We start from the raw sequence: 24,487 nt of genomic DNA on the forward strand, positions 1-24,487 counted from the left end.
TATTCCAGTAACTTTTGCAAGGCAGACTGGCTAAACACTGATTTTGGGACACTGGTGGATTGAATCGAAGGCTGTTTCAATAGGGTATTAGACTAGGATGTGCACCCTTATTCAAAAACCTTAATGTAGCTTTTTCACTTTTTACATTTTCCTCCTAACAACTTGGATGATTTTGAAAGGACTTTTGCAGAACAAAGGCCACGTTAAATGTAAAAACATTTACAGTGTTTTCAAGAAATATAACGTAAATAGCAAACTAGATGTAATCATGTGATTCTAAGTGCTTTGGTGTACATGAATATGAACTGTGTTTGATTAATCCCATCCATTATCTGAACAGGTTTAACATTACAGGGTTGCGAGGGCGGCTGCTGCCTCTACAAGTTGCCAGTTTATCGCAGTTTGATAATAGCTTGAATAAATGAAAGATATTATTTTCACTAAGTTGTTGCTATGTTTTCATTTTACATCTGAGAGATAAATAATTATTTCAGTGCTATAACTGGTAATAAATGAGTTATAATTAGATTAGAAGGATCGCTGGTATAAAGAACAATCTCTGATGGATCCATTTGTATTGTTCATGGTTAATATACTCACATTGCCCAACAATTAATTATGTCAATTTATCAATAGCTTAAAACACACAACCACAAATTATAGATTGTAGAAAAAGTATATTGTAGGACAAGTGCAATGTTTTAATTAAAACAGGAATGTCTGGATTTCAGGATTATGACTGTTGACTCCTGTGTACGCTTAGAAAATGTGTTTGCGTTTCCTTTCATGAAAATCAATCAGTTTTGTCTTATAAAATCTTTTTTAAAAGAAGCAAATTGTTAAATAGCTCTTTGTGTTTCGTTGGTCAACTTGACTTAATTTTTGACGATTATTTTTTATTTACAACAGGTCGTTCAATACTTGGTTATCTTTCGTTTTAAAACTCTTTCCTCTTAAATGTGTTACATTTTTGTATGACGCTTTAGACTCTTACTTTAGTGTCTCTGTTTAGTCTTTAATTTAGCTGGTTTTTTGTGTCTTGTTTCAGGTCCCATGTATTCATTTAATTAGTCATTTTCCCTCAGCAAATCAGTTCAGATCGTCTCTCCGCTGCACTGAACTCTGTTCGTTGCTTTCACCTCGTTCTCATGTCACTGATCTCAGGTCAACCTCTACGTTGACCTACGTACATGTTATTTCTACTTACCGCTGTTCTATTTCTACTTTATTTAACGTTCTGCTGAGCATGCATGCCTTTACTGCTTAAACCATTTTATTTCATACGACACCATTTAGAAACAGGTTTCATAACTTCAGCATGTACAATGAAAACAAAGGATTCCATTTATTTTCTCTCAGATTAAATCTTGCGAGAACAAGACTTATTTCATAGCAATTGTCTGCACCACCAGTTATATAGCAATAAATCAATGCAAAGAGTGCTAGCTTAACACTGCTGACAAGTTAACATATAGAGGAAATTGATTTTTATTTGGCTATTTATGTATTAACAGCTTGAGCAATCCAAAACACCTTTGTCATATCTCCTGTATATAATTGCAGTGATGAATATTGCTGCTTTTATGGCAGAGGAACTGAAATCTGCCATGCATGCTGCTGTGAAAAAGTCTCTTCTTTAAATTCATGCAATTTGAAAGTGCACCAACAGACCTCACTTTAACACCAAAGGCAGAGAAAGTCATTGATTCAGTCTGCGCTGACAAGATGCCACCGGTTATATTCTCTGGCATTTCTCTATGCTGGAAATAATGTTATAATTGTTGACTTTGCTTCACTGTGCATATTAAGCTTCCACACACGCTGACAGCTTGAGTGTTACCGCGTGTGACAGATATATGCGTGCGTTTTTGTGTCTGTGTGCGTGCGTGCGTGCGAGCGCGCGTGCTGCCGGCAAGGCAGACAGACTGACAATCTGCTGCAGCGAGAGTGAAAATTAACTCGCCTGTCTGCTGAAGAGTATGAAAGAGATGAGATGTGAGTGTAGCGTCTTTTATGCAGGTTCAGAGCTGCGTTCAAAGCGGCGGCAGTGGCATGCAGATGGAGAGCAGAGTTTGACTGGGCCCATTGATCAGCCCACAAAATGGCCTCATCAAGCGATTCCTCCCCTGTCTAAAAGATCCTACACAGATTGCAATTAGAGACTATCTGCGCTCGTAATAAGAAATAATATTCACTTATTAAGAAATGAACAGCCTTATTGCTTGACTCTGCACCTTACGCCCCTCTCATCAATCTAGCGTTCCTGAAAGGCTGCTTTCCTTCCGTGATACCTTCTGCCCCCCCAACCCCTCCCAGTTTGATGCCAGGAGAGATTTTGCTCAAACTGTCGGCATTGCTGCTCTTTATCGGTCTGAAATTCACTCTAATTATTTCTGTAAATGTTTGTGTGTTGTAATTCTTTACAGAGCAAAGATTTAGGACCAACACCTACTCCCAGGTTCCAGGGACCAGATAATAATAATTCAGATTCATACAAGTGACCAACCTGCCACAAGTTTGCTCTTCAGCGAAGCCTCTGAGGCCAGAGCGTAGGACATGGTGATGATCCTCTCCTGCTCCTGCAGAGCAGAGTCAAGCGCCACCTGTCCCACCTCGGGTTTCTCCACAGACACTGCTGGGGTTATGTTTTGCACGCTGTGCATAAAAAGATGAATATAACAGCGTGGTTAGAAATGCTTTCATTGAAAGGTTTATTGGGTTATAGATGGAATTTAGCCTGCTTAATCATAAGCTAAATCATAAGTTTAGCTTATGATTATCATCATTAGCTAAACTTAAAACAGAATTTCAGCATAATCTAGCTAGAAAGCAGCTTGTGTACCTTGACTTTGCCAAAATGCTTTTGATTCGCTCCACCTTCCGATGACGTTCTTCCACTTCTTGAGGACTGAGTGGATCCTCAGGCTCTGAATCCACATAGCGCTCTGGGATCAACACTTTCTGAGGCTTGCACAGCTAAAAGATAGAGGCCGAGATAAAGTTCAAAATCACAAATTAGTAAGAACTAAAAAAATAGAACAGAATAGAATAGAATAGAATAGAATAGAGCAATCCTTTATTTGTTCCGAGGGGAAAATTTCCTCTGTATCGGCAGCAAGGAGACAGTCAAATAGAAACAATGTCCACACCTTAAAAAACAACAGAAACAAAATAAAAAGTTCAACAAGTATAAAATATGTTATTGTTCCTTATTGGGGATAGTAAAAATAACTAATTAGATAACTGAATGAGTAAAAAACATGTGATAGATGAGTATGTTTCTGATTTTAACTACTACTGCCATCTTTTGAAATAAAGTGCCTAGAACAGGTGGAGTGTTGCAGGACTGCTTACTCTGACGTACATCTAATGCAGTACATAAAAAATGAAGGCATAAATTAAAGCGTCTTCATCCAACCAATCATTCAGTGCTCTCCTGCTCATTTACCACCAGATTATCAAATGCTCTGCCACACAAATAGGATCATTTTCTGCTTATGTTTTCCCAAGCATCAGACTCCATGAATCTAACCGAAAGAAGTGTGAAAAAGTAATGCCCCCTTATAGATTTATTTTGTTTTTGCTTTTCTGTCAGACTTTTTTGTTTCAGATCAGCAAACAATTTTAAGTGGAGAACTGTGAACTAATTAAATACAAAAGGCAATTAGCAAATTATGATTTAACTTATCAAGGAAAAAATAAATCTAATCCAAAGCAACCTGGCTTAACCTGTGCCACCCTTGGCACAACAGTTGTTTTGTTTTTTTTTGTTTTTTTTTTATATCATTGTGAAAGAATTTCAAAAGAAAACTAAGAAAATATTATTTGCTATATTACTATTCAACAAGAAAAATATCATTTACATTTTCCCGATTTTTTTTAACCTTCTATTAAGCACATGTTCTAAATGACACGTGCTTATGTCATTTAGTCAAAGGTTATTTTTAAGATTCAAAAGACAATTCGGAATTTAAATTTCTATTGAAGCTGATTGTCCTAAGGTGATATGGGTCGTGCAGTTTTTCTCACTTCATGTTCACCGTATTTATGTTCTGATAAAAGTCCCGTCTTTTTCATTTCTTTTCTTTTCATAGATCAGAAAAGGCCATGTTACCTCTTTGTTTAGGTCCAGGTCATACTCCAGCGGCTCCAGATCGACCTCATGCGTGGGAGGGCTTGTGGCCGTGGAGTGGAATGTCAGCCATTCATCAGACTGCGAGCGGGGTCTCTCTTTGTGCTCAGGGGGTCTTTCCTCTCCCTGGACACTCCTAACTGCCTGAGCCTCCTCCCCCTGAACGGCCCTCTCCAGTAACTGCAGGTCAAACTCCTGCTCCCTCTTCCACTGGACAGAAGAGACAAAGAGTGTGAAACAAATCACTTGGCGCTGTCTTCAGGTTGCATTGACTAAAAGTGAAAATGACTCGGCTCACGTGGCCTTACTAGATCAGACATCAGATGTTTATAGTCCTTTCTTGGTCATAAAAGGTGATAAGATTTTTATTCTTTTTTCCTTTCTTTGGATGCAGTCAGAAATGAGAAACACAAGACACATGCATAGATGTACGCATGCATACATGAAAGTGAGAGATTTCAAAACACACTGCACTGAAACTCATTGACAGTGATATAAGGAGAGCAGCACAAATCCTACAGACAGAAACAGGACATAACACTAACAAAAGATTTAAAGCTGCAGAATGCAATTTTTATAAAGATGTAGTTTTTTTTTTGATGTTGTTGGGTTTTTTTTTTTTTACAATATTTGTTAAAGCTGTTACCATGTTGTGACAGGATGGTATGACACAGATAATGTGTGAAAAAAAATCAAGCTCCCCCACCTCCTCCCAACCATGCTACAACGGCGGTCTGCCGAAATGCACTGTTCCCGACCAAAAACAACCAATTAGAGCCAGAAGAAAGGTCTCACCGCTGTTAATCATGCTCCTGTATGAGCTGCTCAATGTGCTATTGGCAGAGAAATAACTTACCATTAAAGAAAAACTGTTTATCCACCATCAATGCTAACTAGCCTTAGCATTTGTGGCTCTCTATATTGTGGAAACTACCTATAGCGTAGGAGAGAACAGAGGGGTGGTGGGTGGAAGTGAGCAATATATGAGGGTGATTGACAGCACTAAAAAACCCTGATTGGTTGTTTCAGCCTGAATTGTGTATTTCTGCAGTTAGTACTGGGAGCCCTGGAAGAAGGTGCTCTATGTTTTCTCACAGATTCTTTGTCTTATACTACACTGTCCCCACATATAATACTGATGTAAAAAAATATTTTTCATAAAAGTTACATACTGCGGCTTCACCAAATAATACAATTTTGTGTGGTCATGGAAAAAAAAAAATCATTGCTTAAAAGAAAACGTGGCAATAAACAATATTTAGAAAATGCTGTTTATTTTTTAATTTTTTAGCAACATTCACATTTGAAAGAGAAAAGCGTTCTTCCAGTTACCAGATAAGACAGTTAAGCTACTTCTTGATATCAAACTGATTGACAACACCATTTGTTCCAAAAAGACTGGGAAATAGAACAATATTAAGTCTGGATTCACTACTTCACATGCCCTCTTTTTATCTAGAAACAAAAAAAGTTTTGAGGAAATTGAGAGAACGGAGCTTAATGTATGTTGAGGTGTTAGTTAACATTCTGGTCAGTAGTTAAGTGGCTACTTTCATTATCTTTCCATGCACACACACACACACAACAGACACACACACACACAATCCACACCAATGGAGTGCTTGGATGCAGCAGCAGTTAATTAATGAAAAGCAGGCTCTATTATCTAAATGAGAAGAGCAATGACTAATGAGCTGATGATATCCAGTACATCAACACTGTAATGGATTGAAAACACAAAGCATGTTAGAGACACTCAGGATTGAATCTAAGTGACAAAATCAGTCAAGAACAAGATGAACGGATGGATAGCAATGACTGGATGGCACTAAGTGTTTTTATTGAAGATAATTAGTATTCTTTGTTTTAAATAATTCAGTTAATCATATTTAACAGTTTTTAAATATTATGGAGGCACAGTATAAAGTATAACCATTTAGTGCGTAGATATAGGTATCGACATTGCTATGCAAAAGTATGAATACCCCTTATTATTATCTTTGCCACACTACAATTACACATGTTCATGTTTCTATAAGAGAGTGTATAATTGTGATGTGTAAGGAAAATGATGCATGATTTTCATTTTACAATCAGGAATTTAAAAATGTCACTGTGTAAATGCATAAAGTCCCATATACGTTTATGCTCCTAATGCACTTCAAGAAAAACCAATTGGTTTCAGATTAAAACCCTATGAATTTTTATAAAAGCATAAATACGGTTGTTCTGTGAAGGCCTTCGAAGTCTACCACAGAGCAATAGCGAACAAACGGCATCATGACAGTCAAGGAACACATCCCAGACTGCTTGAACGTCTAATGAAGCAATTTGATTTGATAATCTAAAAAAGGAAAATGTACGGCACAATTGCTAATCAACAAAGATATGATCATTTCACTAACCTGACAGGATGGATAAGGATGGCATTAAACAGAGAAACAATCCAAAGACCCATGATAACTCAAAGAGCTTTGGAGATCTACAGCTAAGGTGGGAGAAGTATGTTGTCAGGACAACCCTTAGTGCTGCACACATATGGCATTAATAGAAGAGTTTCAAAAAGAACGTCATTGCTGAATGAAAGACTTAAGAAATACCGTTTAGTATAAGTTTACCACAACCCATGTAGTGCTCACAGAAAACATGCAGAAAAACGTTTTCTGCTCAATTTAAAACAATAATTAACTTTTCTGCACCCACACTTAGAACACTGAGTGGTAGAAAATGAAGTAATACATATCACTCTGAAAACATCACTGCCATGATGAAACATGTTAGCGACAGCATTATGATGTGGGGATTCTTTTCTTCAACACGGACAGCAAAGCTGGTCAGAGTTGCTGTGGTGAGAGCTGGAGCTAAACAGACACTGAGGCTGGAACAAAACAAGACTTAAAGCTGCAGCCAAGGTTCACCTTTGGAGCCTTCGCTGGTTCCAAAGGTGAACCAGTGGACGTAGAATCAGAGCTCCAATGAAACGGTTCAGATCAAAGCATATCGATGTGCAGCCCAAAAGACCGTTTTGGTTCTACACAAGACTGACTTAGGGGGACTAAATACAAATGCACATCACACTTTTCAGATCTTTCATTTTCCTTGAAAACTATGCATTCTTTCTCTACCGCAAAGATATTATGAACCAATTTCTGTACAAATACACAAAAATGCAAGGGATACGATTAGTTTTGCAAGGCATTGTTCATCTCTGTGTAAACCTAATAAATTTAAACATGTAACAAAAGGAGATAATCCATGTAATCTAAGTATTTTTCAGTGTGCATGACCTACTGTCTAATACTAGTGTTGGCGTCCTTGAATGTTGATATTTTTAAGTCGGGGAAAACAGAGTCGTAGCCACATTATAGGCTGCTGTTATTTTGTCTGCAGTCAAAGTCAAAAACAATCAGTGACTGAAAACAACAGACACATACATAGTTAAACAGTGGACAAACAAATCACTAACTTATTGGTTTAACATTCAACTTATGTCAGAAAAAAGGGAAAACTGTCTGCTCCAAGTGAAGGCATGCATTACTGTCGATCCCCACTCTCCGTTAGGTTGGCGTCATGCATGAGAGTGTGAGTGGTAATGTTCTAGTAACATACTGATCCAAAGTCTGCAGAGAGCGGGCGCGACGAAGAAGAACCACGCGACGTTGGAGATGCGTGTCGGTCTCCGTGACTCAGGGTGCGTTTGCGCTGGCGGACAAGGGCCTTCTGGTGCCTCTTCATCCTCTCTAGCTGCTCATCGGCACTCATCTTCCCCCTCTGCTGATGCTGCACCTTGTCCCCCGAGTACAGGCGCTCCAAGGCACTTTTTGGTTTCTCCTGAGATGAGTAGGAGGAAAAGAAGTTGAAAAGAAGAATGAAAGATGCAGTAGACAGCAAAAGAAATATATACTTCACAAAAATAAAATTGCACACCCAACTGGAAGGTAAAACCATTTTTAATTTTCCAGTAAAAAAAAAAAAGGAAGAAGAAAAATCAAGTTTTTAGAGCTAAGGTAGCTTAAAAGGAGAAGTGTGAGTAAACTTATTGACATATGAAGGTCGGATCTGCCGAGTCTCTCATTTATTTTGTTTCCAAGTCTCACCGTTGCACCAGCAGCTGAAGCAGATCTTCGAATAGTCACATATGAGGAGATACTCGAAGACTGATTCACCCTCATTGAGGAGCTAGCCGCCCCTGAAGGGAAGCCGACAAATAATAAAACATTGTTCTCTCTTTGATATTTAAAATAAATAAAAAAAGCATCTAATAATGTTAAGACAACACAAAATCTGGAACAGAATCTGTCAGGGTTAGAACCTCTTCAGTTCATCTACCTCTGGTTGGTAACGTCTGGTAACCTCCATCACGGCCAGATGCTACGACACTGGAGCCATCTCCCGCTCCAATGAGCTCTGGATCACTCAGAAAAGGCCGCAGTTCCACCTGAAAGACAATTAAATGATAAAAAAAAAAGAAACAAGTTTAGACCTGCGAACGTCAGTAGCACGAACATTAAAAAAAAAAAATTACGCACTTTACTGTCCCCATTTGTGTACTGGCCGATCTCTCGATCCCTTTTGCGTTCGTCAGACTGTCGCTTGAGGCCACGCACTGAGGTGTGTCTGATGACTGTCGTCTCCCGGGGCAACGGTGGCACTGCGGGAGGATGCTCCTCTGGACTGTAGAGCTGAGGTAGAGGAGGTCTGGGAGGCACATCTTCTTCACACTGCACACATAGACAACTATGAGCTACTTAGAGAAACTTGAAATGAAAAATACAGTGTTTGTATTACCAGCATATAAATACTGTTCTAAGTTTATAAAAGGATATTTCACGTTTCTTTAAGAGTTCAGGCAGAATTTATTCCTTTAAGTTAAATAAATAGTTGAATAAATTACAAAGGTGTTATTCTAAAAATAAAAGATATCTTTGCTAGTCTCTAACTCTTTTTTTAATGCAACTTTCTTGTAAATGCACATTTTGTTAAAACTCTCACCACAAAAAACAGGCCTTAATTTCTAAAACTGACATTCAACAAATACACCATAGGAATTGACAATCAACTTTGTATTTTTTTTTTTTACTTTATTCATTTTTTTATGATGTTATTCAATACCACTGGCATTTAATAGGCGGAACATTCAGAAAATGTATGAAGTACGGTGATGACTGAAGTTACAGGGTAGGTTCAGAGTTTGTAAAGTAATGTTCCGCTTGAAGTTATTATCAGTAATAATTCCCTTACCTGTATTAGAGAGATGTAGCATCATAATGTAGCATCTATTTATGTTTTGTTGGAATCATAAATAGATTTGGGAGGAGTGGAAGGCAAATGTGTAACCTGGCCACAACAGGTTATATAACCAGGTGTTGGGTTAGATGGTGTGGAGACAGGAATGCAGAAAGAGTTGATCACTCACCCATTTGAAGCCGCTGAAGATGGTAGTAGAGTGTTGTAATGGCTGTTGGCTGAAACTGGAGGTAAGCTTGGGGTCATGGCTGAGGTGGGGGCTCTGCTGCGGTTGGGACAATCTCATCTCCACAGCAGTCTGGCTCCCAGACACAGAAGGCACTGATGATACTGGCACTGAAGGCACAAATTTTCTCTCTGGAGAGTGTCATGTGCATAAAAATGCAACAAGATGCATAGACACTGCTTTTATTATTATAGTTTTTTTTTTAAAGAAAAACATTCAGTGCTTAAGTAATAAGTAAGATTAGGATGGACAAGTTTCAGATAGTGCTAATAGTGTTTGGAGTTCTCATTTGTAACCTCACCTGGGTTGGTAACAGAAGCAATTGTGACTTTGTAATTAGCTTTACTGGTGCTGAGTCCTGCAATAACATCCTCAATCCTCCACAGTTCTTTTCTGAGCTGCAATTTCTCCTGCTGCTCAAAGAGAAACACAGAACCGCTCCAACATTAGCAGACAGAACACATGGACTGTCTTTAACACATACTTTACAACTACCCAAATACAAAGTCCGTCTTTCATCCAAATCAGATGAAACTGATGGGTGATCTTTGAACAGACGCAGACCAAATTCCTTTTTGCCTTGAATGAGAATTTGAAATTTATAATTTGTAGCTCCTCCTGATTAAAGCCTGTGTATAAAAGTGAAAGGCTGCAGAGACAGACCTGGGAAAGATCATGGCGGTTCATCTGTCCCTGCAGGGCTGACTTCAGCCAGTCCACATCTTTCTCCAGTCGGGTATACTCATTCCATGCATTCTCCATCTCCTATAGAGAAATCAGACACACTCTCCCAATATGACATAATAAAAAACACAACTTTGAGATTATGAACTTTTCTTGGACAGCCATGTTTATTTAACTAATTTCAAGAAACATGTAGCCGTCCTATACACATCTGCATTTTACGTATCTTGAAATATAATCCAGCTTTACTAAACCTGTTCAAATAAAAATAAGTTTGTATTATAAATGTACATATATGATTAAAATATGCACATTCTAATTTAGCCACACTAAATACTAACAACTGACAAATAATAAAGAATGTGCTTGTTTACTTCCTGTCATCTTGTGGTTAATTTGTAACTCCAGATTTGAAACTACATATTTTCTATTCAAAAACGAAATATTTTGAATATCAGAGAACATTTGCTGAATGTTGCCGAGAAATACACTCATGAGTTTTTTCACAACCTCAGGTTTCTCCCCAAATTACTCATTTTGTTAGTCACAGTCAACCTGAAACATTGTGCCAGCTGCAGAAATAGCTAAAAGGGAACTAAAAACAGAAGTGAACATCTTGTTCTCAAGTAATTAAAGAAACACAATACCCAGAATAGCATAGAAATAACAGAGTTTCCTTCTAGCTAATTTTTTTTTTTTTTTTGTGGAAAAAGACATGGCACTAGTTATATTTAAAGCTCAAATGAGCTGCAGGTTTATTTTTATCTGTAAAGTTATTAATGAGAAGCTTGGGTCTTACGGTGGACACTTGAGATATTTCAGCCCTGATGTGGACCACATCCTCTTGCAACAATTTCTGCTGATAGGCAATTTTCTCAGCGTGAGCCGGCTGATCTCGATACTCCTCCATCTGGTGGTGGGAAACATCCAGCACAGATTCCAACTTGTCCTGAAGAGAACAAAAAAAAAAAAAAAAAAAAAGAGCAGGAAGTCTCAGTGCAGTAGCTATTCATATTTATTGCCAATCCTGATAAAGATGTGTAGAAGAACCTTAACATAAATTAATCTTTTACTACATAACATAAACTAGACAAATCCAACCTTTAATTTGGGTACATTTTCTCGGTGGGAAGAATTCTCCATTTAGAAATTCATAAACAGCTTTTTACTAAATACATCTCACCACATATTGGCATCCTTAGTTAAGATGTATAAAAAGCTGCAACGTATATAATCTAACACTTTAAACATCCAACCTGTAATTTGAGTAAGTTATTTCAGTGAGAAAAAAGATCTAACATTAAAAAACAACATTTTTTAAAGGTCGCCAATTCCTCGCAACCTTATTTTTGATTATAATTTTGTTCTTTTACTTTGAATTTTTTTAAGCCTTCAGTTAGAGTTTTTGTTTCATTTTCCCTGGGCTATACAAACAGAAAGTCACAGAGATAAATTTCTCTCAGTCTTTAAAAATGGGAAAAAAGATAACATAATTCAACTAGAGTGAGAATTTAGTGAAGTACTTGTACCCTTACAGGTTTCTTCTGCTTTTCCACACCTAAATGCTTCATATCATAAAACATTTTTATTATGAAGTTAATAAAAATACACATCCAAAACCCTCCACTTGCTCAGTTATTGAGTAGGAACAGTGTATTTTTCTAAAAATTACACATGTAGCATTAAGAAATATTGAGCTAGAAGAAATGAGTCATCATTGTAAATATCCCCACTGTTAAAAAGAAAATTACTTTCTTAATAATGATTTCATTTCTTAAAGAAAAAATAGTTATTCAAACCAACGTGGTCCTATGAGAAAACTAAGTTCCCCATATGCCTATTAACTGGTTGTGCCACTCTTGGTGGCAAAAAAAACAGCCATCAAGTGTTTAAGAGAACTGACAATGAGTTTTTCCATCTTTGTAGAGGAATTCTGGCCCACTGTTTGCTGCAGAATCATTTTTATTTTAGACAGATTTGAAGGTTTTCGAGAATAATCAATTTGTAAAAGTTCATTCCACAGCATCTTAACTGAATTTTGTTGCCAACAAAGTTTTAATTCTAACATGCTATATTATTTAAAGGTAAACTTGCTCTACTCCTGTAAATGTGCTATTTTCTCCTACCTAATAGATGAGTCGTCAAGGCAGTTTTGTGTAATTTTGGTGTGCTCCATTTGAAAGTTTACCATTGCTCCACATTTTCATGTTGTGGATAATACCTCTCACTGTGGTTTATTTGAATCTTAAAGTTTAAGAGATTGCTTTATTATTTCCTTTCACACTAATAGATCATAAAAAAATTGTTTCTTATTTTTAAATTTCTTTATATAGTGTGTTCCTTACAGAGATCTTTTACTCTACTTCATGTTGTCATACAGTTCTTTTTCAGGGGATTTCTTGATTCCACAACTATGGCAGGAACCATGCTTGGTTGTGTCAAATTGAAAAGAACAAAATTGTGATTAAATTACAGTTAATGATCATTGAACAAGGCCTGGAACTATATATTCATCTGAGAAAATTGTATGTATTCAAGTTATCTTTGTCTGATATTAACATTTTTACTGCCATAGCAATAATTAATTTTAAATTGCTCATATGGCAAACAAATAAGGACAAGGATCCAAGTTAATATTAATCCCAAAGGCTCCCAGTTTGTAAACTGCAAACCTTTTGGTGTATTTTAACTAATGCAACTGCAATAAGAGACAAATTTATCTAGAGTTTCTTCATCATATTTGGCAATCAGGGGTGCCTCCAGCAAGTTTTAAAAGAAGTTTTTAGATGGGGACCAGTGCTAATCTTGAAATGTCACATCAAACCGCAAACCAGAAAGGATACTTTTAAAAGTTTTGTTATACTGTGGATATTTATAAGGGAAGTGTTATTAAAAAGTGGTTCTAAAGTGACTGTAGGGGTAAACAAAAATAATTTATGCCACTATATATCTACTTCTCCTTCCAGGGTTGCAGCCGTTGTTGCCCATCTCCAGCTGTCAATGTACAAGAAGTGGGGCACACAAGATCAAATTAGAGTAATCAATTAACCTAACAGGTATTGTTGGGCTGTTTCGGAAGAAGCCAGAATAGAGAGAACATAAAAACTCAATGCAGAAAGATCCCTGGAGCAGGATTCAAACCCAGGAGTTTATTGCTGCAAGGCAACAGTGCGACCAACTGCTCCACTGTGCAAACATACTCTGAATTCAGTTTTTAGTATCCATACATGTATTTGTCATGCTTCCTTAACTTTCTACTGGCAGAGGTACCGGTGAATTGGTGAAAGAAGTTCCACGGCTCCAATGTCATCTCACTCTGTATTGTCAAGCTTGTAGTTTTCCCTCACAGAACAGTAACATATTGTGGATTTTTGAGGTTTCAAAAGTCCACAGACATTTACTATCTCAGAGGACTGATATATAACCTCCAGATTTGAGCCAGTAATGTTGAATCAAGAGATTTTAGTGGGAAGAATGATTAAAAAAGATGATCAGAGATCTTTCAATTATTAATCGTAATTAATGAACAAAAAGAAAACACCTTGTCCTCCTTCAAACTACGTATCCTTGCTTCGAGTTCCTGAAGAATCTTGTCTTGTTCACAAAGTCGACTTAGTTTGACCTACAGGAAAACAAACAGATGTAATCAGAACAGATGAAAACAAAGAATAGCATCCATATCCCCACGCTAAGCAATCCATATATAATACTTCATACTTCAGAGTATTAAAGTAAAGCAACAGAGAATCAGGAACGAGATAAAACAGAACGGGGTGATAAACAGAGCATGTGTTTACAACAGAGGCCAAACGCTCCATTCTTGTCTTCATTCAGCTCCTGCAGCCGCCGGAGACGCATTGATCGTCTACTGTAGCCTTCTCCGTCTGTCAATAAGGCTTATCTTTGTAAAAAGCCCAGAGGAGTTCTTCTCAACAACACAGTAAGATATATCAAAAGGCTCTGCGCTGTCTAGTTAGGGGGAAAGATTTGGTAATACCCATTATGAGTAATCATAATCAAAAATCCATATTTTCACATTCACTGTTGGAGAAAGGCTTGTTTACTGAGAGTGACAGAATTGTTTTCCCAGAAATGGGTTATGTGTTTATGAAAACAACATAAGACTGCCGAGTTCACAGTCTTTCTCACCCACTGTATTTTTTTCCCCCGCCGATCTATTTATCATTCTGTTCAATTAATAATTAAGCTGTTTTTATTTGGCTGCCACATATTGTTGTTTTAATTGCATGAAATATTCATTGTTCAGACAAATTTACTGGCAATTTCTTATAAATTGTTAAAGTGGAACAATGCTAATGATGAAAAGCCAAGACATCCATCCTATTTACCTCCATTCAGCACAAAACAAAGAATGAGAAAAGCGGGATCAGGCAAATCAAACTGAAAAATTTAACAGCCCAACATCTAAAACTCCCATTACATGCATTTTTCCCTTTAAATTGTGGGGAGAAAAATAAAAGCTGTGGTCGATACTCTCAGGCCCACACTGTGCAGCGCGGATGCGTGTCCCCACAGTGTTGCAACACACATGTTCCCTTAGCTCTGCTGCCTCTGTTTACCACAAGTTAAAAACACACACAGAAAACCACACTTAAGCACACAGTAAAGTCAGACTGAAGTCAGCTGCGTCTCAGTAGTGGATTGTCAGAAGTCGGAAGAGAAAATCATGGAGAAAAAGACTGATAAACAGGGCGTTTGTTCTGTAAACTCTGGCAACATGTACTTACATCCGCGTCACTTTCCGCAATTTTCACAGGCCTTGAAGATCTCCCCTTTTTTAAGCTCTCCTGTCCAGTGACCTGAAATTCAAAGTTATTTAAAACATCGTAAAACCCTCAGTGGTGGCATTTAAGTACTAGAATTTGCCTAATCCTTTCATAAATGCACTTATGAACAAACAATCTCCTTTAAAATCCACAATGACAGTGCTGCAAAAGTTAAGATAAATAAAATTAGAAAAAAAACAGGGTAAATATCCACTGATAAAATCTGTGGTGAAAGTGAAGAATATATTTAAAACAAAGACATCTGATCATGTCTCAGGAAATCCTGAAAGCTCAGGGCTGCTCTTACTGAATATTTTTAAATGAAGATTTTTTTTAAAAGAAAAATATACATCTTATATATTTTTTTGAATGTATGTCATTTTCAGTATTTTCGACAAAATAATTTTAATTAGATATAAACTGAACATTTTGTACAGGATTTAATTCAAGTATGAACAAACTGATGCAATCTGTTACAAATTGGCATTATTTAAATAAACTGATTTGAATCCAGACTGTTATAGACTTTGCTCCTCTACATTCAGGCAAACATTATGCATGAGTAATCTCTTTGTAAATGAGATTACTCATGGATGGACTGGACTCACATGGATGAAACCCAAAATGAGGGGCTTTTCATTATCAATTAGACAGACATGATTAATATATGTACACATCTAGTGTTTGTTACACAGGGTGGAAAATCATTTCAAGAGGAAATCCTATCACTTCAGGATCTGTCAAGATGTTAGTTTTTTTTCTGACCTGAAGAAAACTGGACTCACACCAATGAAGATATTTTATTTCTCATTTTGGCTCACTTGAGCTTTCTGGCCATAGTGCTTTTGTCCTGCTGGATGACAAAAGGTGGCAATGGTCTAGTTCAGTAACAATGCTACACCATGCAGGCAGTGTCAGTAATCATATGGTGTCACTCATGTTGGGTAGATGAATAGCACATTGTGGGTGATGGTTTGTACGATCTGAGTTGCAGCAACACCAGTTCTTTAGCAGTTTTGTTTATGCACAGTCTACATAATGTAGAAAAGCCTTTTCCCTCACGTAGCAATATTTTATAACATGTACAGCAAATTTCAAAGCAGGGAGGTTTATGCAGTAATTAAAGTGTGTTAGTTAAATGTGTAGGAAAGCAAGATGAAACATTTTCCCAATATTTCATATCTGCAAACACCATTAAAACTAAATCCTGATACACAATCGTAAGATGGTGGTATAAGAAATATTTCTAATTGTTTCTTCAAACAGGATGCACAAATGCTAAGCTAGGGTTATTGGTGACGAGTTGAACCGAGCACGCAGCAGCGCGCATTGAAGCGGGTACGCAGGAGGCACATTTTGTGTTATATACTTATATAACACAAAATATATAAACTTTTGTGTTATATATTAGTCTCTGCCTCAATCAGACAAGCTTACATATTTAGGTATCTTGTTCACGAGTGACAGTAGGATGCAGAGAGGAATGGGCAGACAGATTTGGGGCCTTCGTCTACAATAATGGAGTGACTGCTCTGGTTTTTTGTAGTAAAGAAAGAGCTGGGCCAAACAGCAAAGCTCTCAATTTACCAGTTCAATTGTGTTCTGACCCCTACTTATGATCATGATATATAAATCATGACCAAAAGAACGAGAGACTGGATACAAGTGACCAAAAAAGCTTTCCCAAGATGGGAAGGCTTAGCCTTAGAGATATGGTGAAGAGCTCCCCTTATAGGGGGAGCCCAAAGTAGAAAAAGAAAGAAGTTGAAGTGGTTGGTGCCCCCTGGGCTCCACCCTTTAAAGGCTTTATGAGCATGTCCCATTGGGAGAAGACCCTGGGGAAGACACAGAACACGCGGGAGGGATTATAGATCCCATTTGGCCCGGGAACACCTTGGAATCCCCAGGAATGAGCAGGAGGACGTCACTGGGGATGTCAGGGGTTCGCTTCAGGATCGCTTGCCTTCACAACTCAATCTTAGATAAACGGAAGACAATGACGGAATGGATGTTTCTTTTTTCCCAAGACGAAATCAACAAAAACTTAATAGAGGTAGATGTAGAAAATCAAAATCTGTCTTTTTTTTTTTAGTTTGTAAGCCCCATGCACTAAAAGAAGTAAGAGCAGAAGATGTTATGCCGTTAATATCATTAAAAAAGGTATAGAATCTACTATTCTATGAAGAATTTTTTTGTCTTAAGAAAAACTATCATTCTATTTTCAGTTATGAAATAGCACATTTTCTTAAATCTTACATATTTTTCTTTTATGTAGAGATGTTCAAACCCTCTCTGGAATAACATTTACTATGTTGTTTTATGTTTTCAATAAATATTGTCACTGAAATATTTCTTTTAAATTCATAACTACAGTAACCATTGCCCCATCCTGTGTGAGCTGTTTTTTTCAATAACATCCAGAGATTTGTCTCTCATGGCTGGTGGTGCTCGAAGCTGAAACTTGTTTGTGGTGCTGGTGGTACATTCACTCAACACCCACGTCAGTATCGGCACACCCATCACGGCACTACTGAGCAGTGGAAAAGGCAAACAGAGTTAAAGGGGTATTCCACTGACTCTACATGTCAAAGTACAAAAATAAATAAAACTGGTCAGACTGGGTGCTTTACAGCATGTGAGGGTGTTATAATGTATTCTGTGGTGTTGCTGGAATCATTTTCTGGGCTGGGAAAATTCTTTAATTGATCAAAAGATCATATTTTTCAGATTAGAAACTACAAGTTATTTGAGTAAAATTGCAATTTTACATTGAAAGTGTTAAGTGTGGTGACATTTGTCATAATATATGACTACCACTAATTTAAGATCACAGGCAATCATGGTCCAATCCATCTTCATTTGATGTAAACTATCACCATCATGAACGTTTGACCTCCTGTTTATTTGTACAAGTTTTCAAATATGGTTATTTTCTTCAGATCATTTAGATGTCAGCTGTTGTTGGACGAACAGTGAATTATGCCATTATTTGTAACATATAAACTAGCAACACAAAAATGTTTTTCAAATAAACTATATACTATATATAGTTGCCAATAATTAATTGTTTCATCACTTTTGCAGTTTATGTACTGAAAGAGCAGCGCTGAGGTATTCAGGATTCTCTCATACTGTAGCAGGCGTACAAAAGCCATGTAAACATTTCAAACAGACTGTCCATGGGTGCTGGTCATTTTGCCCATTTTCCAATCATAGCTTGTTGTTTCTGTTGTTTTATACCTGCAAAAAGTTAGGTATAAAATGTTGTCTTCTGGAGGACATTTTGTCATCAGTCTGAACCTGACGGGGGGACGTTTCACACGCACTTTGACAATGTACAACTTAAGCTATTTCTTATATACTCATCATAGTCTAGGATAAGGAAATTGGGTTTCTTGAATCTGGAAAATACATTAGTAACAGCATGTAAGTTGTTTTAGATTTGATTGAAAGTGACAAAACTAAATCCTTTCCAAATAATTTGTAATTAAATAAATTATGAGCATTTATCACAAAAATTTCTGAAAATAATCACTTATAAAGAAAATTAGACTGACACCTAATAAACTGCATACATAGGGAAGAAATTGTACTTCACGTACAAAAAACGGAAGACAACGTTGCATTACGATAGATAAGCAAATTGGTGAATAGGCAAACTGACCCAAACCCATTTTCAATGTAAGCAAATGTTTCTCTGCATGCCAGAAGATCATTGAGCAATGCATAATCAATAACTTATTTGGGGTATTTGCGATATATAAATTAGACCTGAGGCATTTTATGTGCAAAATATCCTCAAATGAATCACACCACACCTGTAAAGAAGCAGAGAGTGGTCATCTTTTGATTTAGTTTTGTTCTGAACGTTATCCATAGATAAACACTTTTTATTTGGATTATCTGCAGATAAAAGTGCATATTTCTATTAATAAAACATTTAATCCGCAAAATACTGTTGGTTTGTTTTTGGTGTTCTATGATTGATGACTTTTAACATATTTTGGTATTTCAAATTTCAATACAATTTCAAGCAGTAAAAGTCATAAATAGGCACATCCTTCATTAATCACAACTTTTTTAGATCATTGCTATGTGCCATGACAGCAATACCGAATGATAAAACTTAAACTCCAATTATCTTGTAATTGAAATAACATTCTGGAGATAATATATTTGTATCCTGAGCAAACAAAGAAAATACTGCGTTCACTTGGCCGTTCTCGGCTTCCATTAATTTCAAAAGCAGTAGAAATGCCAATTGACTTGGCATGCAAAACATTTTTACATTCTCGCAAGGCCAGAAGCTCAATTTATTGTCTTTAAAAGGTAATGCAATTTCTTTAGCATAAAGATAATTTTGCTTTGAATGTGCATCAGTGTGAACAGCATACAGGCCACTTATTAGCTACAATAAAATCCAGGAAATAAATAAATGTTAAGTATCTGTTATACTGATGGGATCTGAGGGTCACATTTTTATATTGTTCAGTCCTGTGAAGGAGCACCTCAAATCACATCAGAATAATAAGAATATCATCTAGTGTTATGGTGAGATGTCTACATTTTTCCACCATTTTGGTGTTACTGTTGAACTTGTAAGTGCTTAAGCAGAAGGTAACTAAACATTTTGCGAACTCCCTCTGTTTTGTTTTAGAGGTGAAAACAAGAGAAGTTCAGTTTCCTTCTATTTAAGTACGGTAATTTTGGGTTGTCATGGGAATTCAAACCAGCATATCGTTCAATATTGACTGACTTAGAAAAATAAAAGACATTTTGATTCCACCATAACAGTAGAAAGCAGAGCACAGAACAGAGGACAGACAGGTAAAAGGGAATCAGGGAGGCAGATGCTGGAGGCAGCAGCAGAAGAGCAGAATATACTGAGAACAAGATGAAAAAGGATGAAGTGGCGTTTTCTTTGTTGGGGCCCACCTTCAGATCTAGATACTCCAGGTCCTTCTTCAGTTGTATGTAAGTATCATCAGCCTTTAAATGAGCAGTGAAGAGATAAGTCATTTGAAATGAAGCTGCACAGGATAATGGGTTACCAGATGACTTCTTTAGTCTTTATGTGCTGTCCAGGTTTTACAAACAAAACTTTAATTAACTTGATCTCAATTATAGTGTATTTCAAACTCTATGCTTCGATCTGCAATTAGCGAAGCCACATTGTAATTAGGTAATGGTGACATTTTTGAACTGCTTTAATGTCTCATTTGTGACCTCTCACACAACTCAGCAACACAGGTCCTGTGCATGACATGTGGTCAGACTGAGAGCCTATATTTCCTCATGAGCATGGAGAATGGTTAGACATGAGAACCTGGGTGGAGTTGTCATTACTGAACAGCACTGCAGCTTTAGTCTAACAGCAGTGATCTTCCCTCTCAGGCTCATAAAGAAGATTATGCCCTGGTGGGTGATTCAGAATGATAACCCCAAACACAAAACATTAATGCACACAGATCAAAATGTGGTGCAACATCATCTACCAGTCAAAATGGGTGGCGTCATATAAGCAACTTTGACAAGCAACATGCTTTGAATATGGCAGATTAGCTTTTAACAGTTTTAATAGACACAGTCAAGCAAAGCTCTAGTAGCACTGTTATGTTTGGACGAGTGACATTAAAGGTTATAAATGCAGCTTGTAATTATAATGCAGCTCACGTCATGCCAGAATGGTAGAATAAAATCAGACAACCAGGCAGTGCCAAAGAGACTGCGGAGTCTGTCAAAATGTCAGGGAAGTAATGTGCAGGAATGACTGGGACGACGGGGCCACAATGCACTTGCAGGGGTTGCAGAATGCTGCGTTAGGGAGGAATGAGTGTCCCTGACCTGCAGGCTGGGGCCTAGAAGGCCGTTGTGCTGGTGGTGTTGCAGGTGAGCGAACGCACTGCAGGGGCTATGCACACCAGCCATCTTGGCCTGGTGCCTCCGCAGTTGAATGAGAAGCAGAGTCAACTCCTCTGGCTGTAGCCAAGCCAGAGTTAAAGGGGGCCCACAGCAAGTGATGGTGCAAAGGGATGAGAGAAAATATCTGATAACCATCTGGGCATTATAACCGCTTTACTGTAGTGGCTTTCAGAGCCAAGTGACACCAAGGCCAGTACACTGCTGTCTGTTTGTAACTTAAAAAATTATTACGGTAAGAACTTTTTCACTGACAATTAATTCAGATGAAACTCATTGTAGAAAGAAAATGGTTATCCTCCCTAAGCAATTGCTACAACTTCTTCCTTTGGTAGCATAAAGTTATGAAGATTTGGAGCATGGTTATCTATTTTGCTTAGCCTTTCCTCCACAACATAGTGCAGGAATGCAAGCAACATGGACAGATCATTGTGGAAATCTAGGAAAAAAAAAAACAAAAAAAACTCAACAGTATTTAATTTCCTATTAATTTACTCTTAAATAAGAAAAGCACTGTGCAAATGTTTAACAACAGCTCTTGTTTCTTCATACATTGCTTTCAATCTTTCAAAGTAGACCTCATCAATGTTTCTTGAGGTTTTTTCGGACCCCGACATTAAGCAATGTTAAAAAAATAACTAATATCAGCCGATATTGATATCGGCTGATATATTGTTGATATATTGCGCATCTCTAACTTCAACTTTATTTCAATCATAATTTGATACACAAATGAGAACATGTTCGTACTGGATCTCAACTACAAAATAAATTCATTAATTCTAACCTTTTTGAACTAAATTTAGAAGAAGTTCTTTTTAAGAATAAACTGGAAAAACACAGTTTCACACACTGATCATTGTGCTAGCCTCCATTGTGCCTGACAAAAGAATATAGACGAATATGGTCTTGCTTTGTTAATTATGAGTTGATTACTTGTGAGCTGATCTTTTTAACAGATCAGCTTTGTTTGTTGTGGTTGAAGTTAAAATCCCACTCTAGCTTAATGCAGCATTTTCTTATCATAAAGGGAAACTGAGCAGCCAAACAGCAAATGAAAACTTTGAAAGGTCTTCATAAAGCATGAAGAAGTATTGATCAAGAACACTTTAAAAGATTGCCTCATGTAAGCAATGGAATGAGTAACCAAATACCTTTGCACAAAACTGTATGCCAGTAACAATAACAAAAAATATAAATAGATTACAGTAGGCAACAGAACCAAAAGATCCTACCGTTTTGCCATGCAAACTGGGAGCACTGACGGTGTGTGTGATGTAGCCCATAGCTGGTACGGATCTTCTCTCTATTTGGGAAGTCTGTGGAAAGATAAAGTTTATCTCTTTGTTACTAAAAAATAATATAAATTTGAATCAAACAGAATATAATAATAAATAATGCATTTATTTGTATAGCCCTATACATTAACCACTAGATTAACCAAGGTGCTTTATAATGAGTAGAAACTAGAACATTTCTGTAGAAATTTAAACGGGGCCCTCCAAAGTGGGCCTGTCGGTTAGAACCCAGCGTTCTGATGCTAAAAATTAGCATTGATGCTAAATTAAGCTACAATGTACTCAATAGCATGTGGAGAGTCACAAGCATGTTGAGTAACATGTACTTACACCATTCAGTATGTTAAAATTAGTGTATAAGCTAAAATTAGCCAAAATGCTAATGTTAGCCTAAATGCTGCAAGTGGCATGTGGGGTATCACTAGCATGTTGTCTTGCATTGACTTCCTAAACATGGCTAATAAATAACAAAAATAGCTAAAAGGTTTATTTTAAGGAAAAGGCTACTGCTAATGTTTGTGCTAATGTTAATGGACTGCCTTCTGATTTTTACTTTTGCAAAAGTAAAAATCAGATGTTTACTCTGTGGCACTTGGTTACCTGAATCACCCTCAACTCTTAGCAACAAATTAACAACAAATATTGTTATTGTTCTAAAAAACATAAGATTTCTTCTGCTCTTTTGAAATACTGCTTATTTTACATTATTTAACAAGAATTGTGCAGTTGGTGAATTTGGCAGGAAAGTGAAAATGTTTTTTTTTTCTTTTGTCATTGGTGGTAAATATTTTATAAAACAGACTTTCAACACAAAAGTAAAAATCTGATTTATACGAAGTGGCAGTTCGTTACAAAGAAAAACGCTCATCTCTTAACATCAAATTAATAAGCAATATTATTATTCATAAAACATAAGCTCTTTTAAATACTGCTTATTTGCTTAAACAGAAGAAATTTACAGTTGGGAAATTTTGCAAAAGTAAAAATTAGATGTTTACTTCATGGCACTTGGTAACCAAAAAACACGCTCATATCTTAGCAACAGATTAACAACAAATATTGCTATTGTTCTAAAAAAAAAAAAAAATTCTGCTCTTTTGAAATGCTACTTATCTTATATTAATTATTACTTAACAATAATTGTGCAGCTGGATGTTCTTTCTCATCACTGGTGGTAAATTAAATTCTAAAAGATATCCAACACAAAAGTAAAAGTATGATGTTTACTTTGTGGCACTTGGTTACCGGAAAACACGCTCATCTCTTAGCAACAGATTAACAACAAATATTGTTATTATTCAAAAAACATAAGATTTCTTCTGCGCTTTGAAATACAACTTATCTTTTACTACTTAACAAGAATTGTGCAGCTGCTGAATTTGGCAGAAAAGTGAAAATGTTTTGTTGTTTTTAATTTGTCATTGGTGGTGGATATATTATAAAACAGACATTCAACACACACACACAAAAAAAAAATGTGATTAATAATTCGTGGCAATGTGTTACCAGACAAAAAACACTCATCTCTTAACACCACACTAATAACTGATATTATTGTTTATAAAAAATGATCTCTTTTGAAATACCGATTATCTGCTTAAACACAAGAAATTTACAGTTGGTAAATTTTGGAAAATTAAAAAAATCAGATTATTACTTTGTGGCACTTTCTTACCAAAATATTTGATATATCTCCTGCTCTTTTGAAATGCTACTTAAAAAGTATTGTGCAGTTGGTGAATTTAGCAGAAAAGTGAAAATATTTTTTAGTTTTTTGTCATTGGTGGTAAATATATTGTAAAACAGACATTCAACACAAAGCAAAAATATGATTTATACTTCGAGGCAGTTTGTTACCAGAAAATGTGCTCATCTCTTAGCAACAGATTGACAACAAATATTGTTATTGTTCAAAAATCATAAGATTTCTTCTGCTCTTTTGAAATACAACCTATCTTACACTACTTAACAAGAATTGTGCAGTTGGTGAATTTGGCAGGTGAAAATGTTTTTTTTTTCTTTTGTCATTGGTGGTAAATATATTATAAAACAGACATTCAACAGAAAAGTAAAAGTCTGATTTACACTTCGTGGCAGTTCGTTACCAGAAAAATACTGCTTTTCTGCTTAGACACAATAAATTTACAGCTGGCAAATTTTGCAAACGTAAAAATCAGATGTCTACTTTGTGGCA

The 24,487-nt window shown here is 36.5% G+C and overlaps 1 protein-coding gene across 6 annotated transcripts in view; it reads right to left on the reverse strand.

Moving 5' to 3' along the window:
- The window catches only part of plekha7b (pleckstrin homology domain containing, family A member 7b), a 90,245-nt gene that overhangs the window by 3,050 nt on the left and 62,708 nt on the right, over positions 1 to 24,487 (reverse strand). For 4 of the 6 annotated variants that reach the window (XM_044100069.1, XM_044100074.1, XM_044100054.1 and 1 more), the window contains 16 exons: positions 22,231 to 22,314; positions 20,921 to 21,055; positions 20,012 to 20,065; positions 15,038 to 15,109; positions 13,831 to 13,911; positions 11,089 to 11,238; positions 10,269 to 10,370; positions 9,907 to 10,018; positions 9,549 to 9,736; positions 8,662 to 8,853; positions 8,462 to 8,570; positions 8,230 to 8,321; positions 7,742 to 7,963; positions 4,115 to 4,342; positions 2,843 to 2,976; positions 2,507 to 2,655 (listed from right to left, as the gene is read on the reverse strand). In XM_044100069.1, the coding sequence (XP_043956004.1) occupies positions 2,507 to 2,655; positions 2,843 to 2,976; positions 4,115 to 4,342; positions 7,742 to 7,963; positions 8,230 to 8,321; positions 8,462 to 8,570; positions 8,662 to 8,853; positions 9,549 to 9,736; positions 9,907 to 10,018; positions 10,269 to 10,370; positions 11,089 to 11,238; positions 13,831 to 13,911; positions 15,038 to 15,109; positions 20,012 to 20,065; positions 20,921 to 21,055; positions 22,231 to 22,314 (2,104 nt within the window). The remainder of the gene's footprint in view (positions 1 to 2,506; positions 2,656 to 2,842; positions 2,977 to 4,114; positions 4,343 to 7,741; positions 7,964 to 8,229; positions 8,322 to 8,461; positions 8,571 to 8,661; positions 8,854 to 9,548; positions 9,737 to 9,906; positions 10,019 to 10,268; positions 10,371 to 11,088; positions 11,239 to 13,830; positions 13,912 to 15,037; positions 15,110 to 20,011; positions 20,066 to 20,920; positions 21,056 to 22,230; positions 22,315 to 24,487) is intronic. The other 2 variants (XM_044100059.1, XM_044100084.1) reach the window with 2 other exon arrangements.

This window comes from Gambusia affinis, linkage group LG02 (genome assembly GCF_019740435.1).
Source record: "Gambusia affinis linkage group LG02, SWU_Gaff_1.0, whole genome shotgun sequence".
In the NCBI taxonomy this organism is placed as follows: Eukaryota; Metazoa; Chordata; class Actinopteri; order Cyprinodontiformes; family Poeciliidae; genus Gambusia; species Gambusia affinis.